Below are 21,919 nucleotides of genomic sequence, written 5' to 3' on the forward strand. Positions count from 1 at the left end.
TCTAAGGGATTTAGGGGAGATTTTACATATATGTATATACATATATATACATATATAAATAAAGAATAAGCTATATTCAGAATAAATTGAAGAAAGCACTGGAATTAAAAGGAATAAAGAAAGGCTTCTTTCTGAAGGTAGGATTTTAACTGGCACTTGAAGGAAGTCAGAGAGTTGGGTGGCAAAAATGAGAAGGAAGAGCGTTCTAGGCATGAAAGGTGGCAAGAAAAATTATTCTAGGGTCAGAAGATAGAGTATCTATTTCTGAGAACAGTAAAGAGATCAATGTCATTGAATCAAAAAGTACATGAGGGCAGGTGGTAAGGAGTCAGAAAACTGGAAAAATAAGAAAGATCAGCTTAAAGAGAATTTAAAATCTAAACAGATTTATATTTGAAGGTAAGAAAGAGTCATTGAAGTTGATTTAATGAGAAAGGGATGACCTGACCATATCTGGATATAAGGAAAATCAATTTATCTGCCAAGTAAAAGGAAAATAGGAATTTGAGAGGTTTGATTTGGGATACAAAATAGCAGACTATTTCAATAGTCTAGGAATATGAAAAAGATCTTCACCTGGGTGGTATAAAATTCAAAGGATAGAAGGTGAAATGTGAGAGATATAAGAAGGCAGAAAATACAGTATTTGCCAACTGAGTGGATATAAGAGGTAAGAGTAATGAGTCAAGGATGTTAATGAGTACAGAGGTGATGGGGAAGATGGTAGTACCCTTGACAGTTATTGGGAACATGTAAAAGAGAAAAGTATTTGGGAAGGAAAGGTAATAAATTTTGGAAATATTATATTTAAGATGTCCAAAGGACACCCAAGTGGAGATGTCAAATAGGAAGATAGAATTAGGAGACTGGAGGTGAGCAGAGAGGTCAGGGATAGATAAATAAATTTGAGAATCATCAGCATAGAAGTAATTAAATACATAGGAGCTTATGAGATAACTAGATGAAATTACATATCTATATATATCTATATCTATATATATGTGTATATATATGTACATATATATATATATATATATATATATATATATATATAGAGAGAGAGAGAGAGAGAGAGAGAGAGAGAGAAAATTAAGAGGGAAAAGGGCAGAGCCTATGGAAGCTTGTAATGAAATAAGAGTGTCAAGAAAGGCACATGTAAGATTGTGAAGGGTGGGGTTTCCTTGAATGCCAGGCAGAGGAATTTAAATAAGGCTTGGCAGATAATAAAGAAAGTCATTGATTCTGAGAAGTGATATGATGAAATCTATGCATAAGATCAGTCTGCAAACAGTACAAAGGGTGAACTGAAGGAAGTCAAAAGAAGATGGAAAAATCTGTAAGAGGTCTATGGTCATAAAAGAGTTGAGTGGTAATGACAATCAGCACTAGGATGGTAGTAGTGGAAATATTGGGGAGGGAAGATGTACAAGAAAGGACAGATGGAAAGGCAGAGCAACATTCACATACAAATAATACACATGAATTAGTAGCTCATTGGTAGAAAAACTGAGAGAGGGAGACTTCTACTCTGTGATACCATGAAAAGAAGTGGTTAAGTCAAAAGGAGAAAAAGGAAGTTTAGGAGGAAAGTCAATAAGCTCAAATTGGGCCCCATCAAATTTGAGTTACTTGTAGGACATCAAGGTACATATATCCTGTTTGCATTTGAAAATGGTGATCTGGAGATGAGGAAAAAGGTCAGTGATTATGGTATATAGAATTCAGTGTCACTGATGTAACAGAAGCAATTGTTGAAGATGTGGGGAAAACACATAGATACTTGAACATGACTACATTCTTTTAAAAGCAACATCTCCTACAGGGGTCAGTCTTTTTTGTGAATGTCATAATCTCTTTGCCATTTTGGTGAAGGCTATGGATTCCACAGAATACTTATTAATGCATAAAACAAAATGCATAAGCTTACAAAGGAAACTAATTATATAGAAATAAATATAAGGCTTGTTTTCTCCATCCACATTCATAAACCTTCTGAAATATATCCACAGAAAATCTGTCTGTAGAACTTGTGGTATGAATCCCTGATTTGTTGTTACTGAAAATAAAAGATTGGTAGCTGAAATTTTCATATAATCTTTTCAATCATTTATCCTGTCTTCTAGTTTTCTTCCATTTTCTTTTGTGAAAGAGCAAGAATAGAAAAAGTACCCCCTACTAACTCCAAATTCAGATGATTAGGAGAAACTATGGGCATTTAAAAATGGAACAGCTTATACTGTTTTCCTTTATTTTCCAAGGTGGGATCAGTTACTTTTGCATTCTTTGATCTGATTTCACAATAATTTTTGTTAAATTATTTAGGATAATAATCAAAATAATCTCAAAAAATTACTAAGCAGGTTTCCCATCAAGAGTAATCCTGGGGGCACAGTGGATAGAGCACAGACCTTGGAGTCACGAGTACCTGGGTTCAAATCCGACCCCAGACACTTAATAATTACCTCACTGTGTGGCCCTGGGCAAGTCACTTAACTCAATTGCCTTGGAAAATCTTTAAAAAAAAAGAGTAATCCTAGGGGCAGCTATGTGGCTCAGTGGATCCAGCACTGGCCCTGTAGTCAGGAGTACATGAGTTCAAATTCGGCCTCAGACACTTTATAATTGCCTAGTTGTGTGGCCTTGGGCAAGCCACTTAACCCCATTGCCTTGCAAAAACTAAAAAAAAAAAAAACAAAAAAGTAATCCTAATGTCTCCTCCTATCTTTGAAGAGCTGGAACTTATAAGTGAGAGTTTTGTATGCAGCATCAAAATTAATAGGAAACTTCCTAAGATATTTTTCTTTGCCCACCACAGGATTAAGTCTATTCCTATTCTCTATGATTTATTCTTTTATGCCTTGCATTACTATTAATCTATTTACTACTAGCCTCTACTGCTTTCTCTTCCCTTTTCATTCTGCATTCTGCACCAATTTTCTCCTAATAGCTAAAATGGTAGGGAACAAGTAGAATTGTGAAACTGTCTCTTGTAGAATTGTGAAATTGTCTCTTATTGGAATTTGGCCCTGATGAACAAATTATGCATTCCAAGGAGCAGCTAGATTCTAGTGTCCTTAATGGGTCTGAAAATGTTTAGAGGATTAGAAGAGCTTGTAGTGGACTATTGAAGCTTCAGAAGAGAGTTCTGTTTCCTTTTTCCTTTCCAAGAAAAGGAAAGAAGAAAAAGAAAGGAAAAGAATAGACAGAAATAAAGGAAAAGAAAAAAGAAAAGATAAAGAATATAAATGAAAGAAGAGAAGAAAGAAGAGATGACAGGAGAGGAGAGGAGAGGAAAGGAAAAAATATTTTCAATTTGATCTCTGATTCCATCAACTTTCCAAATGGAGTAAGATAATAGCATGTTTTAAGATGAGTCCTTCAGAATAGTGGTCCATTAGATCACTGCTCTAATCAGAAAATTCCCAAGTCTTTAAATGTTGATTATTTTTCCAATATGTTTGTTATTTTAGAAATTATTCTCTTAGACAAATATTTTCTAGACCTCTTGTTTGTGGATTACATTTTATCAATTGCATAAAGCCTAGGAATACAATAAAATCCCTTAAGTCAAATTCATGATTACTTATTAGAGTTTGACCTAACTAGAAAAATGGGGAGGAGGGAGTTGATTAAAAACGAGAGTTTATATTTAATTATACAGACAACTCATAAAATTAGCCATCACAAAATTCATCTTAGACAGATGCTATGAATGAAAAATTAGTCGTATCCACTATCTCACAGAAAGAAAAAAATAAGATTACCTTGGGGAAATTACACAGTACATTTAATTATCCCCCGAGTTTCACTATCTTTTTAGCAGAAATATTCTTTGAGTGCCATTTACAATAAACCACAAAATACCACAATCTCTGAAGACTCAAAGTCAAGGGTTACCCAAAAAAGAAATGGAAAGAAGTTGATGTAAATAGATATCATCAAACAAGAATTATATTAGAGAAGCAGAATAATAGAGATAATTTAAGAAATATAAATGGAAAGAAAATGACCCAGACACATGGTGGGAGAGACAGCCCTAGTACTCAGTGGTACCTATGCATTATCAAGAGAAACAGAAAGTAGAATTAGAATTGGGGGGGGGGGACTACTATGCAGAATCTCCAAGAAGATATGCATGGGAGCTCATGGAATTATTTTGAACTTCAATTTTGGAGGAAGCACCTCCAATGAGATCCCAGAACCACCAAAGTTTTAGAAGATATCTTTCTATTCATCTATTTCTTAAATAAATAATAAAGATCTCTCAGAGAACTGCAAACACAGATTTAGAAAATTTGCTGCAATCCATTCATAATATAGATCGGTAAAATCCAAATAATGAAACTATATTTTACTAAATGACGTAAAACTTAACTTAATGTTATAAAATGTCAACTTTTGTGCCAAAAGGTTACTTTTAAACTGTGTTTTGGAAATAACATGCAATTGTTTAAAAACAGCTTCCCCTTCCCAAATCAGCTTTGTATCAAGTTCCTAATTTTTTGGCAGAGGATATAATAAGGACATCACAACAAATATGATCAAAAAGTCATTTTTAAATAGTATTATTTATTAAAAAATATCCTCATTTAAGAAAATTTCAAATCCAAACTATTATTTAAATTCAAGACAAAATGATATAGGAAACATTTAATGATAATTTTAAAACTATGATACATATATCCTTGAGATTTAGAGTTCCTAATGATTTGTTTAATAACTAAAATTTGCTAATGAAGGCTTGAATAGGTATACAAAGACAAAACTAAAATTTAATCCTTTAAAATTATTGTCATCAAATATATATACAGACATATATACATGTATGTATATGTATATGATAGTATATAAGAATTAAAAGATAATGCAACACAAACCATGGGAGGCAGAACTATTTCATATGGAAAGATACAAATATTCATTTCAATCAAAAAAATAAAATTAGTTATATCTTATATGTAGAAGTTGATTTGACCTTAGAAAGTAGAAATTTGAACCTTCATTTTGAATTAAATTGGTATGCTTGTTTTAACCTCCTTATTTACTGGAATGACTGTAGATTTTGCAAATTTTTAGTCCTTATTCATTCATATCACCATACTTTCAGAGCACTTATCATGTTGTCAGCAATGTGCTGTATATAAAATTGTTTTTTACCTTTTTCTCTTTAAATTTTAAAATTCTAATATATGTTTTTATATTTGTTTTTAGTATTAATTTAAAACTATAAACTATAAGGACCCCTGACACAATTCTCATCATATTTGGCAATGAGAGATGAACATGTGACAATAATTTCAGTAGTCACATTTTTTAAAAATGGGAAAGTTAAATGTGTGAAGGTATTATATAATGTACTTACTCATCTATTTGACTGACACATATTTCCACCTCTTTCAAAGCAGTCTGAAGCTTGCTCAGCAATTTCTGATAGATATCTTGTGTTTCTAAGTCCTCCTCTTTTAACAAATATCGCAGGCCATGTCCATCCTGCTGTCCCAGAGACAGTCCTGAAGGGGCTGCCATGGTGGTAATAGTATGCTGTATGTATACCATAGGATTTAGTTTTCCTACAAAATGAAAATATTTTCATTTGAACCAAATAGCCATTAACTTTTATACCCTTATTTTCATCAATTTTAAAGACCAAGTTAGGAATGATAAGAATAGCATCCTTTTTATCCTTACTGGGGCAATGAGGAAATTGAAGCTCCTGAAGTGACTTCCTTAATGCCTGGGAAATCACACTAAGCACCTTTTCCACTGCTAGAGGAAAAGATTTTCACTGTTGTCTGGGTCAAAACAAAGGACCAATGGCTGCATTCATCACTTACAGCTGTCTTTGCAGCTATAGCACGACCCAGCCCTTCAGTTATAGTTTTATTTGAGCTAAGAAAGTGGTAGAGTTGGAGACATCATTCTCCTTTTAGGATCATGGGGTCATAATTTTAGAACTAAATGTGATTTTATAAATCACTGATGGAAACTGATACTCCATCCCATTTCACAGATGAGTACACTTAAGCATAGAAGGATTGAAAGACTTACTCAGGTTTAGACAATATGTGTCTAAGGGTAAGATTTAAACTCACCATCATCACTTCAAGTAAAGTGCCCTATCCACCATACCATGTTGCCTCCATTTTTTAGGCTCACTTTTCTATTTTTCAATATCTATTTACTTTCAGTAACAAAAGTGACAACCATTTAAGAGAATGAAAATGAATAAAAATTATTTTCTATATTTATTACAAAAAGAAGTGGCTACAACTCCATTGAAAAGACACATGCATGAAAAATTCCATGTCTACAAATAAATGAAAAAGAAAACTGCATCCCCTGTTTATAAAGCAAGGCTACCTTAGAAAGGGCAAAATGGTTACCAAATGGAATTAAGAGTCAATGTGGCATATCAGGAAAATAAGGGCCGAATGTGAAGTAATGAAAATCTAATCTCAACTTGGTCTCTACTTTTTCCTAGTTGTATGAAGCCCTGGGCAAGTCCCTTAGCCACTCTGATGCTACATTTCTTCTTGTAGGAAAGAAAATAAATAACTACAGTAACTAATTCAATGGTTTGTTGAAATGCTCAAAGGAGATACTATGTTAAGAGTGCTAATAATAAAAAATGCCAATCACATGGCATTTAATAACCATCTACCTGTGACAGATATGGTGCTAAGTACTAGGGATATAAAAGAAAGTCTCTGCTCAAGGAACTCACAGTCTAATGGGAAAAACAAAATGAAAGCAGCTATGTACAAAGGATAATTTCAGAGGAAAATCACTAAGATTTAAGAGGGCTAGGAAGTACCTCTTGCAGAAAAATGATCATATATTATTGTTGCTATTGCTATAAAAATCACCACCAAAAATTTTATTATTATTATTTATTATTATTATTATTATCATTATTATTATACAATCTTCCTTCACAGGAAGACAGATAGAGGAAAACATAGAATGCCTGAAAGATTAGTGAATGGTTTCCCCAATCTCCCTCTCAAAGGAACTGTTCCAATTCTTGAGCTAGTTTATAGATTTGGATATTCAGATGTTACCAAGAGACTGTTAGTGTATTTGAAGAAAGCACCATTTATCTCTGTTTTTCTAAACATTAAACAGCTTCCCCCTAACTGGTGTCACAACTCAGTTCCAATCTGAAATTTTGGAAGGGGCTAAGTTTTTTCTATAATTTCGAAGTCTACTGCTTTGCTTCTCAAGGATGAGAAGAGACACTCAAGAAACAAGTGTCTGGCATAAGTGATTAGTACATTCATCCAATCATCCTTCTTGTGACTACACTGACTGATTTGAATAGTAATAAAAACTTTATAAAGACAATGTTCTTTTTTTGTTTTTTGAATTTTACAAAATTTCCCCCAATCTCACTTCCCTCTCCCCCACTCACTATAGAAACTAGTCTGATAGTCTTTACATTGTTATACACTGATCAAAATTGAATGTGTTGAGAGAGAAATCATATCCTTAAGGAAAAAAATATAAGAGTTAGCAAAATTACATAATAAGATACCTTTTTAAAAAATTAAAGGTAATAATCCTTGGTCTTTGTTTAAACTCTACAATTCTTTCTTTGGATACAGATGGTATTCTCCATCACAGATACCCTAAAATTGTCCCTGACTGATGATAAAATGAGCAAGTCCATTAAGGTTGTTCATCACCCCCATGTTGCTGTTAGGGTGTATAATGTTTAAAGACAATGTTCTTAACCATTTTTTATTAACTCATTTGCCAGCATGACAAAATTTTCAGATAACATAACAGAATGCTTTTAATATATAAGGATACCAATGATATTGAGATTCAGAGATCAAAAAAGTTTTTTGAAGAGACTCTGGAGCAAAATCTTATGCATTAGAGTAATATAGTCATTAAATAAGTAGGAATAATTATAAATATTGATTTTAAAATTTTGAATGAAGTTTACAAAAACCATCATACCTTGCTCAGAAACTTTATTTTCCTTATCTTGTGAATTATGTTTTCTGTTGTCCAGTTGTACTCCAAAGGCACTCCCCAGAGATGTTGAGGTTTTGGGATAAGAGACTTCCATGACATTGACATGGCAATTAGTAGGACAAAAATCACTGCTGTGCAATGGGGAAATTTTGGACTTGGCCTGTTTAAAGGTAGGCCAGGCCCTATTCTTAAGCACACGTGAAAACTGTGGATTAAAAAAATATAGATACATAAATGTTAGAAAGTTTCACATAGAATGAATTACTCTGACATTCTTCAACACCATGATGGAATTATTCATATAAATTAGAATAAGCAAATAATACTTTAAATATATTAAATATAAAAGGCCTATCCCACTTCTAAAATTTGTTGTAGAGGTATTTTCCTTCATAACTATCACTTAACTGAGAGTGGGGGCAATAACCCTTTCAGCTGCTAAGTCAGTGAAGATTTAAATTGAGGCTCTCTGCCCCAATTCAGTGACAGAATTTTGCTGGTGACAGAAAATTAGCAATGAAACAGAAATATGGACCTTTATATCAGGGAAGATGAAAAATGGGGGTTTGAGGGTGAAATCTGCTTCCTAGGAACATAAGGAATATTCTTTAGAACAGGGGGAACACTTTTGGTATTCTGGAAATTCTACGGACTACTTAAAATAAAACAATTAAATCCATAAAATTAAATATAATTCCAATAATATTGGAATGTCATTATCAAATTTAAAATTTAGATAAAGGAAAAATATTTAGATTACAGATTTAGAAATCTGACCCAGGATTTGGGAAATGATTGGTTCCTTCATATTTTCAAGGATAAAAAATTTTATTTAAGACAGATTTTGTATCAGCAGATGTTTTGCAAGATAAACAGATAAAGAGAAATGGAAAACATATCTTCATAATTTCTATCTCCCTAGAGTTTTAAATATAGGTATCACATTTTAGGAAGGGCATTGATATTATGGAATGAAATCAAAGGAGATTTATCATCCTGAGGTAATATCAACCTATATAAGGTTTTGAAGGAACAGTGAATGGTAAGCCTGGAGAAGACAAGACTAGGGAGGATATGATAGCAGTCATCAAGATTTTAAAGGACTATCACATGGAAGAGTAATTAGTCATTTACTGCTTGATCTGAAGCATCAGAATAAAACACTAGTCAGAAGTTACAGAGAAATTGTTTATACAAAAAATAGCAAGAAACAAGAACAGCAAAGACCTTTCTAATGATTAGACTTGTCCCCAAAATGGAATGCAAAAATAGTGTTTTAATACCTAGAGATCTCTAAATGGAAACTAAATGATACCTCTCTAGTAATGTCATAAATAGAATTCCTGCCAAACATATATTTGACGACTTCTGAGATCCTTTCTAGTTCTAAATTTCTATCCTACTGTGATGGGATGACATTGATTTATTATTGTGGTTCAATTGTTTCATTCATGTCTGTCTTTGAGATCACTTCTTGGCAAAGAAACTGAAGTGGCTTGCCATTTCCTTCTCCAGTGCATTTTAGAGATGAGAAAATTGTGATAAACAGGATTAGAAGACTTGCCCAGGGTCACAGAGATAGTGTTTGAGGTCACATTTGAATGCAGGTCTTCCTGCTCTAGGTCAAGTATTCTGTATACAGCAACATCTAGCTCTGGTAAACAGTTTATTCAGCCCAGAGCCCTCATTTTACACATGGGCAAACTGAAGAAAAGAATGGTTCATTCATTTGTCAAAAAGAGTTAGAGGTGAAGTATGTACAGTTAGGCCTATATGAATCTGCTTTCTATAACTATGTGTGTGTATACATATGTACATGGAAGAAAACAAGAATTATCATATAAATCCTCACTAAATATTTAAATCAAAGTATCCAACATATGCACACACACACACACACACACACACACACACACACACACAAACTCACATACAAACTGTGGAATTGTTTAGATACTGAAGAATTTACCCCAAATTAATAAAGTGAAAACTTTGCCTCAAAGCAGTACATATTTAAAATCTGGATCACTTGTACATTCTGTTCCACAGTGAACAAATCCTTGCTCATGATTTGGAATAAGTTTTAAAGCTTTTCATATTAGTGCTGAAAAACACTGAAGACCTATAGAACTAGGCTAAAAAAATCTATGAGTTCAATAAGTCTGATAATAAAAACACTAGGAACTTAGTAGTTTCCATTTTTAGAATTTAAACTTTTGCAATCCACCTAAGAGAAAAGCTAAGACATTCTAATACTTTGGTTACTATGGATACATTTTAACTCAGAGAAAGTAGGATGCTTGTAGACTTGTCATCTAAAATAAAATTACATTGCTAATGTTAAAATGCTTTAAAACTAAAACATTATAAAATTGTAAATTTATAATGGTAAATATAAACATGTATAGTTTCACAAATTTGGTTTATGACTAGAGTAACATTCACATTATATCACATATAAAGTAATATTACAGATATTCTAATTGAATTCAAATGATCAGGTTATGCCAAAATTCCTCAAAATTCTCTCTCTGATCTTTGGATCTCTGGTTCTCTTGTATTCCAAAAGATGAAGAGATGTTCAATTTGATTAAATTCTATCAAACTCTAGACTTGCATCTCCAATTGTATTTAGTGCATATACATTCCAATGCTGTGCTTTCATCTTTATAATGGTCAAAATCAAATTTAGTGCTTTGCTTCCAAAGACTGTTTCTCTTTATGACATAAGTTCATTCTTGGCTGGCCTGTCCCCCAAATTTCTTTGTATTAATTTTCTAAAAATTTACTAAGTAAATCTATTTTTAAGTAAGAATTCTTTGAAGGAATTATCTTTTTTTTGTCTTCATATCCCCCATATACAATGGTGTCTAACCATATATAAGTCACAATACTGAAGGTATAATTCTACTACTTAAAATATTTTAATGCTCTTTATTTCCATTCCCAGCCCCAGTGGTTAAAAAAATTAAATTGAAAACTCATAGGCCTGCTTTCAGGAGCTTTCACAATGTATTGATATTTTATTATAATCAAACTGAATAACTTTCTATCATCTTCCTCTAACAGGTTCTGTTCTTTTCAATTTCTTTCTTGTTCATACTTTTCCATTTTCCTGGAATGAGACACAACTTTTTCCATCTTGAAATGCCATTCTTAGCTTTAAAGAGCAATTAAAATCCTAAGATTTCCATTATGTATTTCTTTATCTATGCAATCAATAATGAACATTTTCACCTTAGATCATGAACAGTAATAAGTTTATACTTCTTTCATGAAGTTCAGTTATTTCATATTTTATATTATCATATTTTGTACTTATTGTGAGAGATATCATGACAAAGCAGTTAGAAAACTGGACTTCTAGCTAGAAAGATCTGGATTCACATCCTCTCTCTGATATATATATATATATATATATATATATATATATAATTTGGGTGACCATGACCTAATCAATTAACCATAACAACTCACTAAGAATATTTATTAGACTATACCCAAAGGACTATAAAACTACATACTCTTTGACCTACAAATACCACTACAAAGTCTATATCCCAAAGAGATCATAAAAAGACCCACATGCACAAAACTATTTATTCCTATTTATAGTAAACCTTTTTTGTGGTTGCAAAGAAGTGGAAACTGAGGGGATTCCCATTAATTGGGGAGTATTTGAACAAGCTGTGATATATAAATGTAATAGAATACATTTTTATAAGAAATGATGAGCAGACAGATTTCAGAAAAACCTGTAAAGACTTAAATGAAATAATGCTGAGTAAAGGGAGCAGAACTAGGAGAACATTGTAGACAGTAACAACAAAATTGTGTGATGATCAACTATGATAGATTTAGGTCTTCTTAGCAATACAAAGATTCAAGACAATTCTGAAAGACTTGTGATAAAAGAGTGCCATCCACATCCAGAGAAAATATGGAGTCTGAATGCAGATCAAAACACCCTATTTTTCACTCTTGCTTTTCCTTTCTCACGAGTTCCCCCTTTTATTCATTCTGTTTCTTTTTCATAACATAACTAATATGGAAATACATTAAACATGACTATACAGGTATAACCTAAATGCTTGCTGTCTTAGGGAAAGGAGAGGGAAGGGAGGGATGGAGAAAAATTTGGAATTCAAAATGTTACAAAAATGAATTTTGGAAAACTATCTTTACATGTAATTGGATTTTCTCTTTCACATTCAGTGAGATCCCTATAAAAACAGACATGATAAAAACAGACATAGATGCCTATACAAACACATACATACACATATAAAAGTATATTATTTTAGATGTGAGAAATTCTCAGGCATTGTGGATAGTAACAAGAATATTGAACTTGGAACCAAAAGATCTGGGTTGGAATCCTAGCTCTTAAATTTAAGAACTTAGTACTCTAAGCAGCTATAAGGCAAACTGATGAACCTCTCTAGGCATTAGCTTATATACTTAAAAAGTGGTTAAGAAGAATTATATTATCTATCTCACAGTATTTTTTGTAATAACAATTTGTGTATATCCTTAGTGCCTTGTAAATGAGAGCCATTATGAAGCAGAACAAATGCCTATATTATAATCAAATTCTCCATGAGACTTTGCTAACAATTAGTCTATAGAACGGGGAAGAGAATAACGTAACTACAAAAATCCAAGAAAAAACAGACCAAGAATAGTAAAGCTCTAAGTACACAGGGAGTCAATGAAGCTAGCATATCTTTTAAGATGATAGATAATTTATTGGACTTCAATTTTATTCCAGTCTATATTAATCAATCTGATATGATTCCATAAGGACAGTGATTTTAAGTTCTGATAACAGGCCTCAGAACTGTGAACTAGAGATTATAAATTCACTTGCTTAGTCATAGAAAGCTAATAGAGAACCTACAGTCTTAATTTTCACTGTGACCAAGCCAGTATGAAAGAAGTGATTAAATTACAAGGAAAGTCCCCCAGCTATTTCTGTTGTTCCACTGTCCTTTGAAACCCCTCTATTTCCCAACATGAAGAGATGACCATGAGCACACAATCAATGAATGTTCTGGTTGCCATACTGTGGCCTGCCCTTCTACTATCCTGTCAGTTCATGTAGATACTTTGACATCTGCTTATCAGCCCAAACCCATAAGCCTGCTTATCCACTTAAGAATTCCTGAAATATCAAGATAACTCTTACAAGCCCATTTGTCAAACAAAGGGATTCTGTCTTTCATATAGACCCTCATAGAGGGACAAGGACAAAGTCTATAAACCAATAAGATTCTGTATTTTTGGTCTGCTTTATTTGAATTGTTGAGGTATAAAGCACAAAAACCCAAGGCATCTTAGGAAGTAGGCATCTGAGATAGTGAAGAGTTGAGTTCCACTTTGTTGGAGAGGACTATGGACCCTATAAAAAAGTGTCTTCGACTCAGAGCTCTGCCACAGTGTTTTTTTCTTGCGGAATGGACAATTTTGAAAATCTCTACATTCTACAGAACACTAGAAGCAAGAAATATGTTTACTTTGCTCAATAGACTTTTAGACACTGAGGTTCTTTCTCAGGCTAAACTGCCTAGCATTTCAACATTACTAGAGTGCAACTATGATGGGATGGACATGTTATTAGAATGCCAGGTGTACACTTGTCAAAAAAACTATTTTATGGAGAACTCACACAGAGCAAGTGCTCACAAGGGGGTCAGAAGAAGTGATGTCGAGACACCCTGAAGGTCTCATTGAAGAACTTTAGAATTGATTGTACAACATGGGAGACACTGGTACAGGACTGACCAGCATGGCATGCCCTCATCATTGAGGGGGCCGCACTCTATGAGGAAGGTAGAATTGAAGCAGCTCAAAGGAAACATACATCCATAATTTTAGAGTAAGCACCCCAGGGGTTCACATGGACTATTTGTACCCGACCTGTGGTAGAGCATTCTGAGCTCATGTCGGTCTGATCAGCCACAGTAGGACACACTTCAATTTGTCTCAAATATAGTGCTGTCATTTTTGGTCTACTTTGATAATGAAGGACAAGAACCAACAGATTTTGAGAACTTTAAACATTACATTATTTGGCTCTCTTATTCAAAACTGCTGAGTATCACCAAACAACAGCACAACCTTCTCTTAAAGGGGACATTTAGCTCTATTTCTGTATGAAGAAAATAATATATTGCAATGAATTCTCAATTAACTCAACAAGAGTTTATTATGTACCACAAATTTGTCATGCTATGTGCATAGCAGTATATTTGCAAATAGAGATGTTACTCTGGCACTCCTATAAATGATTCCCCTTCTAGGACTTTATGGTGGTTTTCTTGTGGTTACTACATCCTATCCAAGAGAAAGCTTCTCTTTTATTCTCTCTCTCTCTCTCTCTCTCTCTCTCTCTCTCTCTCTCTCTCTCTCTCTCTCCCAGTTTCGGGGCAAGGTAGGAAATATTCACAGGTGATTGATTGTCAGTCTACCTTAGTGAATCCCATTGCTCTAAAAGTCAAACTCTATACACAGATTGCACCACACCTGGAAAACAAAGCTCCAATAAGAGCCTAGGTCAGATCAAGTCCTAAGATATTTCTTCTAATTGTACCAACTACAATGATTTCCGTTTTCCATTTACAAAAACTGGTGCCAACCTGTGGGTATAGGTAACAAAAAAGGACATAGATGGGACATTCCAGAATTCCAAGGATGAAATTCACACAAGATTTTGCAACCTGGGCATACTGAGTTTCCAAGACACCATCATTTCCTTTGTTACTGTATTTCAGCTAACTTCGAAATGTCTTGATTTTCTTTTTAAACCTTACTTATTGACAGAATACAGTAATCATATTTTGCATTTGTAGAATGTTTCTAGCTTGTCTTCAAAGAAGTCTCATGTGTCGGGAGAAAGACTTGGAGAGTGTTTCCTAACATTTGCATACAAGAAAGAACATTGATGGGATACTTTCCAGAAATAAAGAGTTAAATTAAATCTAACACTTCTTGAAATTTAAGCAATCTTTTCAGTAAGTAGGGTTTTAAAATTGCAATATGGGACATTAACACTAAAGCAATTATTCACCTTTTTTTAAAATTCTGAAGTCAACCAACACTAATAAAACAAACATTTTCAAATACAAAGTAGAATATAAAAAGAGGATGAAACATTAAACTACAAATATTTTAAGTACACTTCACTTTTCCTTTTCACTATTTAATAAATTCAACAGAAAACTTTTAAATCTGTCTTGCTTGTTTGTGTTTCCAAAGGCCTTCAGTCTGTTTTCTTTTGTGCATAAAAAATTTTTCATAAGCCCTCATTTTCTTTTCTTTTTTTTTTTCTTTTTTTGGAGGGGAGGAGGGAAGTTTATCACAAGACTTCTCTCTAACTCCTGCTCTCCCCATTTTTGGGGAAAGAAAAAGAAAAGCAAAACCATGGAATAAATATTCAATTAAACAAAATATATTTACATATTGCTCATGTTCAAAAATGAAATCTTATTGCACATTTAGAATCCTATTAGGTATAGACTAGTAGGTTTCATCATTAATTTCCATGAACTGGTAAACATTTGTAAAAGAAAATAGTATAGTTGAATGAAATTTTGCCAATCAACTAGTCTTTGCATTAAAAAATAATAATATCTTTACCTTTTTGTAACTAGATATCCTTCTATGTATGTGCTCAATTTTATCACTGCAAATGGTGCTAAATTTACTTTGGAGTTCAGCAGGGATGACTTCATTTAAAGAGTTTAGGCTAGTGCAGTTTTGCACAAAATGTTCATCACTTTTGGCCAGAGCTTCAAGAATCTGTATTAGGAAAAACAACAAAATAAGAAATTAAAATCAACTAAATTAAAGAGTCATTGATTAGTAATACTGGCCAGATTTATTTCATACATTTAGAGGTAACTGGAAGTGTGTGTGTGTGTGTGTGTGTGTGTGTGTGTGTGTGTGTATTTTTAAAATGTATATATATAATATATATTTAATTATTTAAATATCTATACATATTCAAATATATATATATACATATATATTTTAAAAAGTTGAACAACTGATGATGACTCAAATTATGAATGCTGCAGACTTTCTTTGCCTGTACAGCAAGCCAAACTTTTATGAATAAATAAATATTATAAATGTTAATCAGGGGCAATGTACTTAGAATTATTTTCTTTCAATTATAGAGGGAAAGGGATAGATTAGTTTTTACAACTATAGGAAAACAATTTATTTTTCATCACAGTATAAATCATCATGTATTTTTATCTCAGCTTCTCCACATGGCTTGTTTTTTGAATAAAGTCTATTTAATAATCAGTCCAGTTGTATATATAGTGAATATGTTTTAACATTGAGATTATGAGACTTTACAATGAAATGAAATTAATAGTGTGGGATATTTAATATATCTGAATTCTAATTGAATTTTAAGATTCAATGTATCTTTGAACCTTTGTCATCCTATTATCTACTAAATTAATAATTATAAACCTGGAAAGAAAAATGAAACTAAGACAGATTCCCCATTGAAAAATGAAGAGTGAATTACGTAAATCTGGTATTCAAAAACAAATTTCTGAATTAAGGATCTGGTTTTCCTTGGGAGGACATCTTCAAAATTACTTTATGATGCAAGATTCAAGATTCAAAAAATGACTTTAATAATAAATAATTATTTTATATCCATATGTTTTAAGAAAAAAAAATAGAGACAAACTAAAATCAAGAGTCAGATTTTCTGTCTATGAAATCAGGAAATATCTCTGTTAAAACTATTTAGACATACACACCTAGGCCAAACCTGAGGTCATTTTAATATCATTCAATGCTTACAGGAGAATAACAATGACTAGTCTTTCAATCAGTCACCTAGTACGGTATAGACAGATATGACAAGTAAGGACTTTGTAGAAAAATTCTAGTCCTATATTTTTTCAATGTTATGAACATAAAAAAAACATAAACAAAGCGTAGGTGGAAAAATGAGGTATGGATGGAGAAGAAGAGGGATTACAGAAGTAGCATGGGCTGCAGGGTAAGTCTCAGATCTTCCATATTGTCAGTGTGAGTATTCCTTTGTTTAAATAAGAACAGACAATTTTACAGTTCAGTAGATGATCTTCCACAACTGCTGTGGCCAAACTATCTATCACCCTTAGCCAACATGGTGATGAACCTATCCAAACCAAACTTGATAGGATTAACTAGAGCTTGTTTGCCATTGTCATTGCCTTTGAGAGTCTAGTATCACACCTCCCTGCCACAAAAAAGTTGTTGGAAAGGACTGTGGATAGCCAACACTTATGCAATAATATGTATTCTTCACAAAAGCCATCAGGTTGAAAGTGAAATTACTATCCCGTTCTACATATGTGAAGCAAGTGATATACCTTTTGTCATAAGCTTTTGTTAGAATTGGAACTCAGATCTTTTGTTCCCAAAACCATTAATCTTCCCATTAAATTTAGTTGCCTATCCTATATTTAAGAACACTGAAAATTATTTTATTTGGTATTTTAGAATCCATTCATTGATACACCATCTAGATTCTCAGAGTTTAAAATGAATTTAAAAACATCTCTCAATCAGGAACCCAGCAATATTATTATTTAGTTGTTCAAAAACACATGATTCATTTTATTAGATAATTATTCAAATATATTCTAAATATGAAATGCTGACTTTCATAAAAGAATTATACCAATGATAATTAAATGTAAAATTATAAATGATGGCAAAATAATTTTGATGCATATAATAAAACACATATAATAGTATGAAATGAGTCTTCCCAGGATTACAAATTTAGTATTGTTTATCTATGTAGACTTTCATTATATAAAACTAAAAACATGAATTACCATATAACAATAGTAATATTTAAGAACTTTTAAACACAGATTTGAGTTAATTAATTAGCCAGAAATGACCACAGAAAAAAAAGTTATAATCATTTTTAACCCAAGGTTTTTTCAATAAAAACCTGAAAAAGAGAGACATTTTATCTAATCTATATTTTTATTTTAAATATTTGAATATTTCTGTAGAAAGTATAAAAATAAGAGTAAAAGGGAATATAATGATCAGGTCTTGACCTATATTATATACCAATAATTCTCAAAATTTCTTTTTACTAATTTAAATATAGGGAAAAATCAATGAAATAGAGAATATGTAAACAGATATGGGTGGAGTAATAGAATTGAAAGTTATAGCTGAACACAGTGAAAAAACAGTTCAATATATAAATCATTTGAAAAATTACAGCCCTAAGCTTCTTAACTTTTTATAAATTGGTTTACCTGCTTTTAACTAGTAGGCATTAATTATAAAAATGCTTATATTCATTAGCGCCCCATTCACCCCAAGTGTTCTCATACCTTTGCAGTCAAGCTGAAGAAACCTTTGGGTTCAATCATTTTTTCTACCACATTGCATTTTATGCCTGCAGTGCTATCATACTCATATACAACACCATATTCCAGGTGGACATTGTCTACAGTCAAACTAACATGGTCCTTCTTCCCATCAATGATAGCCATTGTGTTGAACTTGTCAATTACCTCTAGAATAAAGAAAATTTTAATTCAGTCAATTCAGGGAAATACTTTCTTAAATTCAAACAAAACTCAAGAGATCATTATTGCCCATGCAAGTGAAAACACTATCCCAAAGGTAATGATAATTCTTGATAATTTCCTGATGACTCTTTTGCTATATACATATGCCATAAGTTCGACAGAATCAGAGAAAGGATTATAGGATCACATTTTTAGATGTAGAAAGAATCTTAAAGATCATATAATTGAAAAAAAGCCTCTTTTACAGATGAGGAAACTGAGGCTGAGAGATGCTAAGTTACTTATTCAACAAATTCTACCTAATAAATCTTTTAAATTATGTCAAGAATAAGAATTAATCATGTAAGAATAAAAACATTCATAAAACCAATTTAATCGGAAACTACAGACAGATAAAACAAGTACAAATGTCTCATTCTAAACATTATGAAACTAGATCAGTACCCAAGATCACAGCACCTATTGCCCAAAAAGTCAGGTTTCCAATTCAAGTTTTCTGACTTCAATACTTTCTGTACCCAACAAAGCTGCCTTCAAAATAATGACATTCAAATGTGATAAGATACAAGGAGTATATAGTGCTACTTTAATAGTTCTTTCAGATGGGAGTGTTATTGGTGAGGAAATATGACATGTCAAAAATAAGGTTTTAAGTAAGAACATCCAGACTCATTCAAAAAAGGTATAAAAGGCAGTTCATCAAGGAGCTTCTTGGCTATTCAATGGAACAAACCAACTACTCAAGTCACTAAGTAACATCATATGCTATGTGGGTAGAGGGATGACTAATCAATAAATACTTAATTAAGCATCTGCCAAAAGGAGAATAACTATGGCAACAGATCCACAGAAGCATGAATCAAAATGAAATTATGACTATATCCTAAGAACAATATAAGTGGTTTAGAAGGAATCCTGAATATCTGAAGCATCACCTCTATTGAAAGTCAGATGTGGGGCGGCTAGGTGGAGTAGTGGATAAAGCACCAGCCTTGGAGTCAGGAGTACTTGGGTTCAAATCCAGTCTCAGACACTTAGTAATTACCTAGCTGTGTGGCCTTGGGCAAGCCACTTAACCCCATTTGCCTTGCAAAAAAAAAAAAAAAACCTAAAAAAAAAGTCAGATGTAGTTTCATTGGTAGTTAGCAGAAAGTAGCTCTTACTGTGCTTAACTTGTAATATATTACCTGAAGCCAAATTGTAAAGGGCTTTAAATAACATGGAAGGGAGTTTGCTTATTTCTCCAAAAGGCACTAGGGACTAAATGAAACTACTTCAGTAGAAGAAATGACATGGTCATACCTATGTTTAAGCAATACCAATCAGCAGCCATGGGGCAAGAAAATTAGAGGGGCAGGGAAAGTAGTGTGGTCAAATGAAAAGAATGCTGAGTTTTGAGTTACATGTTTTAGGTTTAAATCCTAGCTTTTGTCACATATTACCTAGGTGGTCTTGGTGAAATTATGTACTTTCTTTGAGTTTCTATTTTCTCAGCTGATTTTTTTTATGGAGAGAAGAGGGTGGATATACCATATGGAAACTAAATTCAACTCTAAGTCTGCAATTTATTTCCAATAAATGTATATTTAGGTTAAGGGAGTTCTTTTTCATCTTTATATTCCTAGTGCCTAGCATGCAATGTTGTACACAGACACTTTGAAATGGTTTTCAAAGGTAAAAGGAAATCATTTGTCCATATCAAAGTTGACTGACCAAAAGAAATTCATAGATTGCTTAATTTTTTCTTTGAATTTCCAGTGCCTGGCATAATTTCTGACACATGGTGTTGTTATTGAGTTGTTGTAATGTATTCAGTTCTTTGTGGCTTCATTGAAGTTTTCTTGGCAAAGATATGGAATGTTTTATCATTTCTTTTTTCCAGTTCACCTAAAAGATGAGGAAACTAAGGCAAATAGGATTAAGTGATTTGCCTAGAGTCACATGGTTAGTATCTGAGGTCAGATTTGAACTCAGGAAGATAATATTCTTGATTTCAGCCCTTCACTCTATCCATTGTTTCACCTAGCTGCCCTAAATGAGCAAGCAAACATAAAATATTGTGCAAATTGTGAGGTTGCTGTTCAGTTGTTTTCAACTCTTCATAAACTCATTAAATGTTTTCTTGGTAAAGACACTGAAGTATCTTTCTGGAGTATCCAGCTATTCTCCAGATCATTTTCAAATTTGGAACTGAGACAAAGTTAAATGACTTTTAAGTTAACAGGCCAGATTTGAGTTAACAAAAATAAATTTTCTTGATTTCATGCCCTTTCAAACTGCATTATATTTGAAAATTGAGGTAAACTGAGAGATAAAAGTCCAAGCATAATCAATTTATTAGTTAGGCTAGCAACAACGAAAAACTTCAGTAAATGCCTTCTCTCAATGTTCAAAGACCCTGAATAAGGGCTCACAGGATCTTTTAACCTAGGTATGTCTTCCTCCTGATTGGCTTGACAGTACATTATTTGAGCTTCCCTTGTCATAGGCAAAGACAATCCTAATTGTTCATATTTTAAGGAGGAGGTATGCTAAGAATAATCTCAACTTCTTCCACTTTCTTCCTTTTTGGTATAAGGGAGTAATCTTTTGATGATAGAATTACTGAAGGATTTGGGTGCAATCTACAACAGAGGCTTTGATTGAATCAATTTGAATTTTAGTTACATGGGTGATGAGTAAGGTTGTTAGAAAGGTATATGGAGTAGTTGGGAGGGCTAGCACCTCTTATATGAGGGCTTTCTGAGTCTTCTTCAGGCTGCTCATCTATATTTAGCAACCTGCTGGTTCTCCCAACTCTCACTTGTAGCTCCAAAAAGTTGTGTTTTTAAAATTTTATTTATTTAAGGCAATGGTGTTAAAAGTGACTTGCCCAAGATCACACAGCTAGGCAATTTTTAAGTGTCTGAGGCTGGATTTAAACTTAGGTCCTCCTGACTACAGGGCCAGGGCTCTATCCTCTGTGCCACCTAACTGCCCTGACTCCAAGAAGTTGTTGCATACATAGCAGTCACAGTCTAGTGAACCATCTCAGCAGACAGGTTAAACCAGGATAAGAGTTATCAAGAGATGTGAAATGTATTGGTGGATCAGGAGGATATCTTTCTGAGGCATGTGAAGACTTTTCCCACTAGAATGGGAGGATGTGAATAATTTGTTCCAAAAGCCATGAAGGTGGCTGAAACAGGAACAATGATGTTCTAGAGTTTGTTAAGGCAGGAAGGTTATCCACTATATCTGTAACCATCATCAGTTGTTCTGGTGTTCTAAGACCTAGTCTTAGTTCTAAGACTAAGTCTTAGTCATTGGACTTCAATGACTTAGGAAGAGAGAGTGGAGACTGAGAACTGTACATCTCT

General features: G+C 32.9%; 1 protein-coding gene across 1 annotated transcript in view; it reads right to left on the reverse strand.

Moving 5' to 3' along the window:
- PREX2 (phosphatidylinositol-3,4,5-trisphosphate dependent Rac exchange factor 2) overlaps nt 1-21,919 on the reverse strand; it is a 401,699-nt gene that overhangs the window by 158,499 nt on the left and 221,281 nt on the right. The window contains exons 21-24 of the mRNA XM_074202053.1: nt 18,360-18,544; nt 15,622-15,783; nt 7,966-8,188; nt 5,363-5,570 (exon numbers count right to left, since the gene is read on the reverse strand). Coding sequence (XP_074058154.1) covers nt 5,363-5,570; nt 7,966-8,188; nt 15,622-15,783; nt 18,360-18,544 — 778 coding nt within the window. The remainder of the gene's footprint in view (nt 1-5,362; nt 5,571-7,965; nt 8,189-15,621; nt 15,784-18,359; nt 18,545-21,919) is intronic.

Source organism: Macrotis lagotis, chromosome X (genome assembly GCF_037893015.1).
Source record: "Macrotis lagotis isolate mMagLag1 chromosome X, bilby.v1.9.chrom.fasta, whole genome shotgun sequence".
In the NCBI taxonomy this organism is placed as follows: domain Eukaryota; kingdom Metazoa; phylum Chordata; class Mammalia; order Peramelemorphia; family Peramelidae; genus Macrotis; species Macrotis lagotis.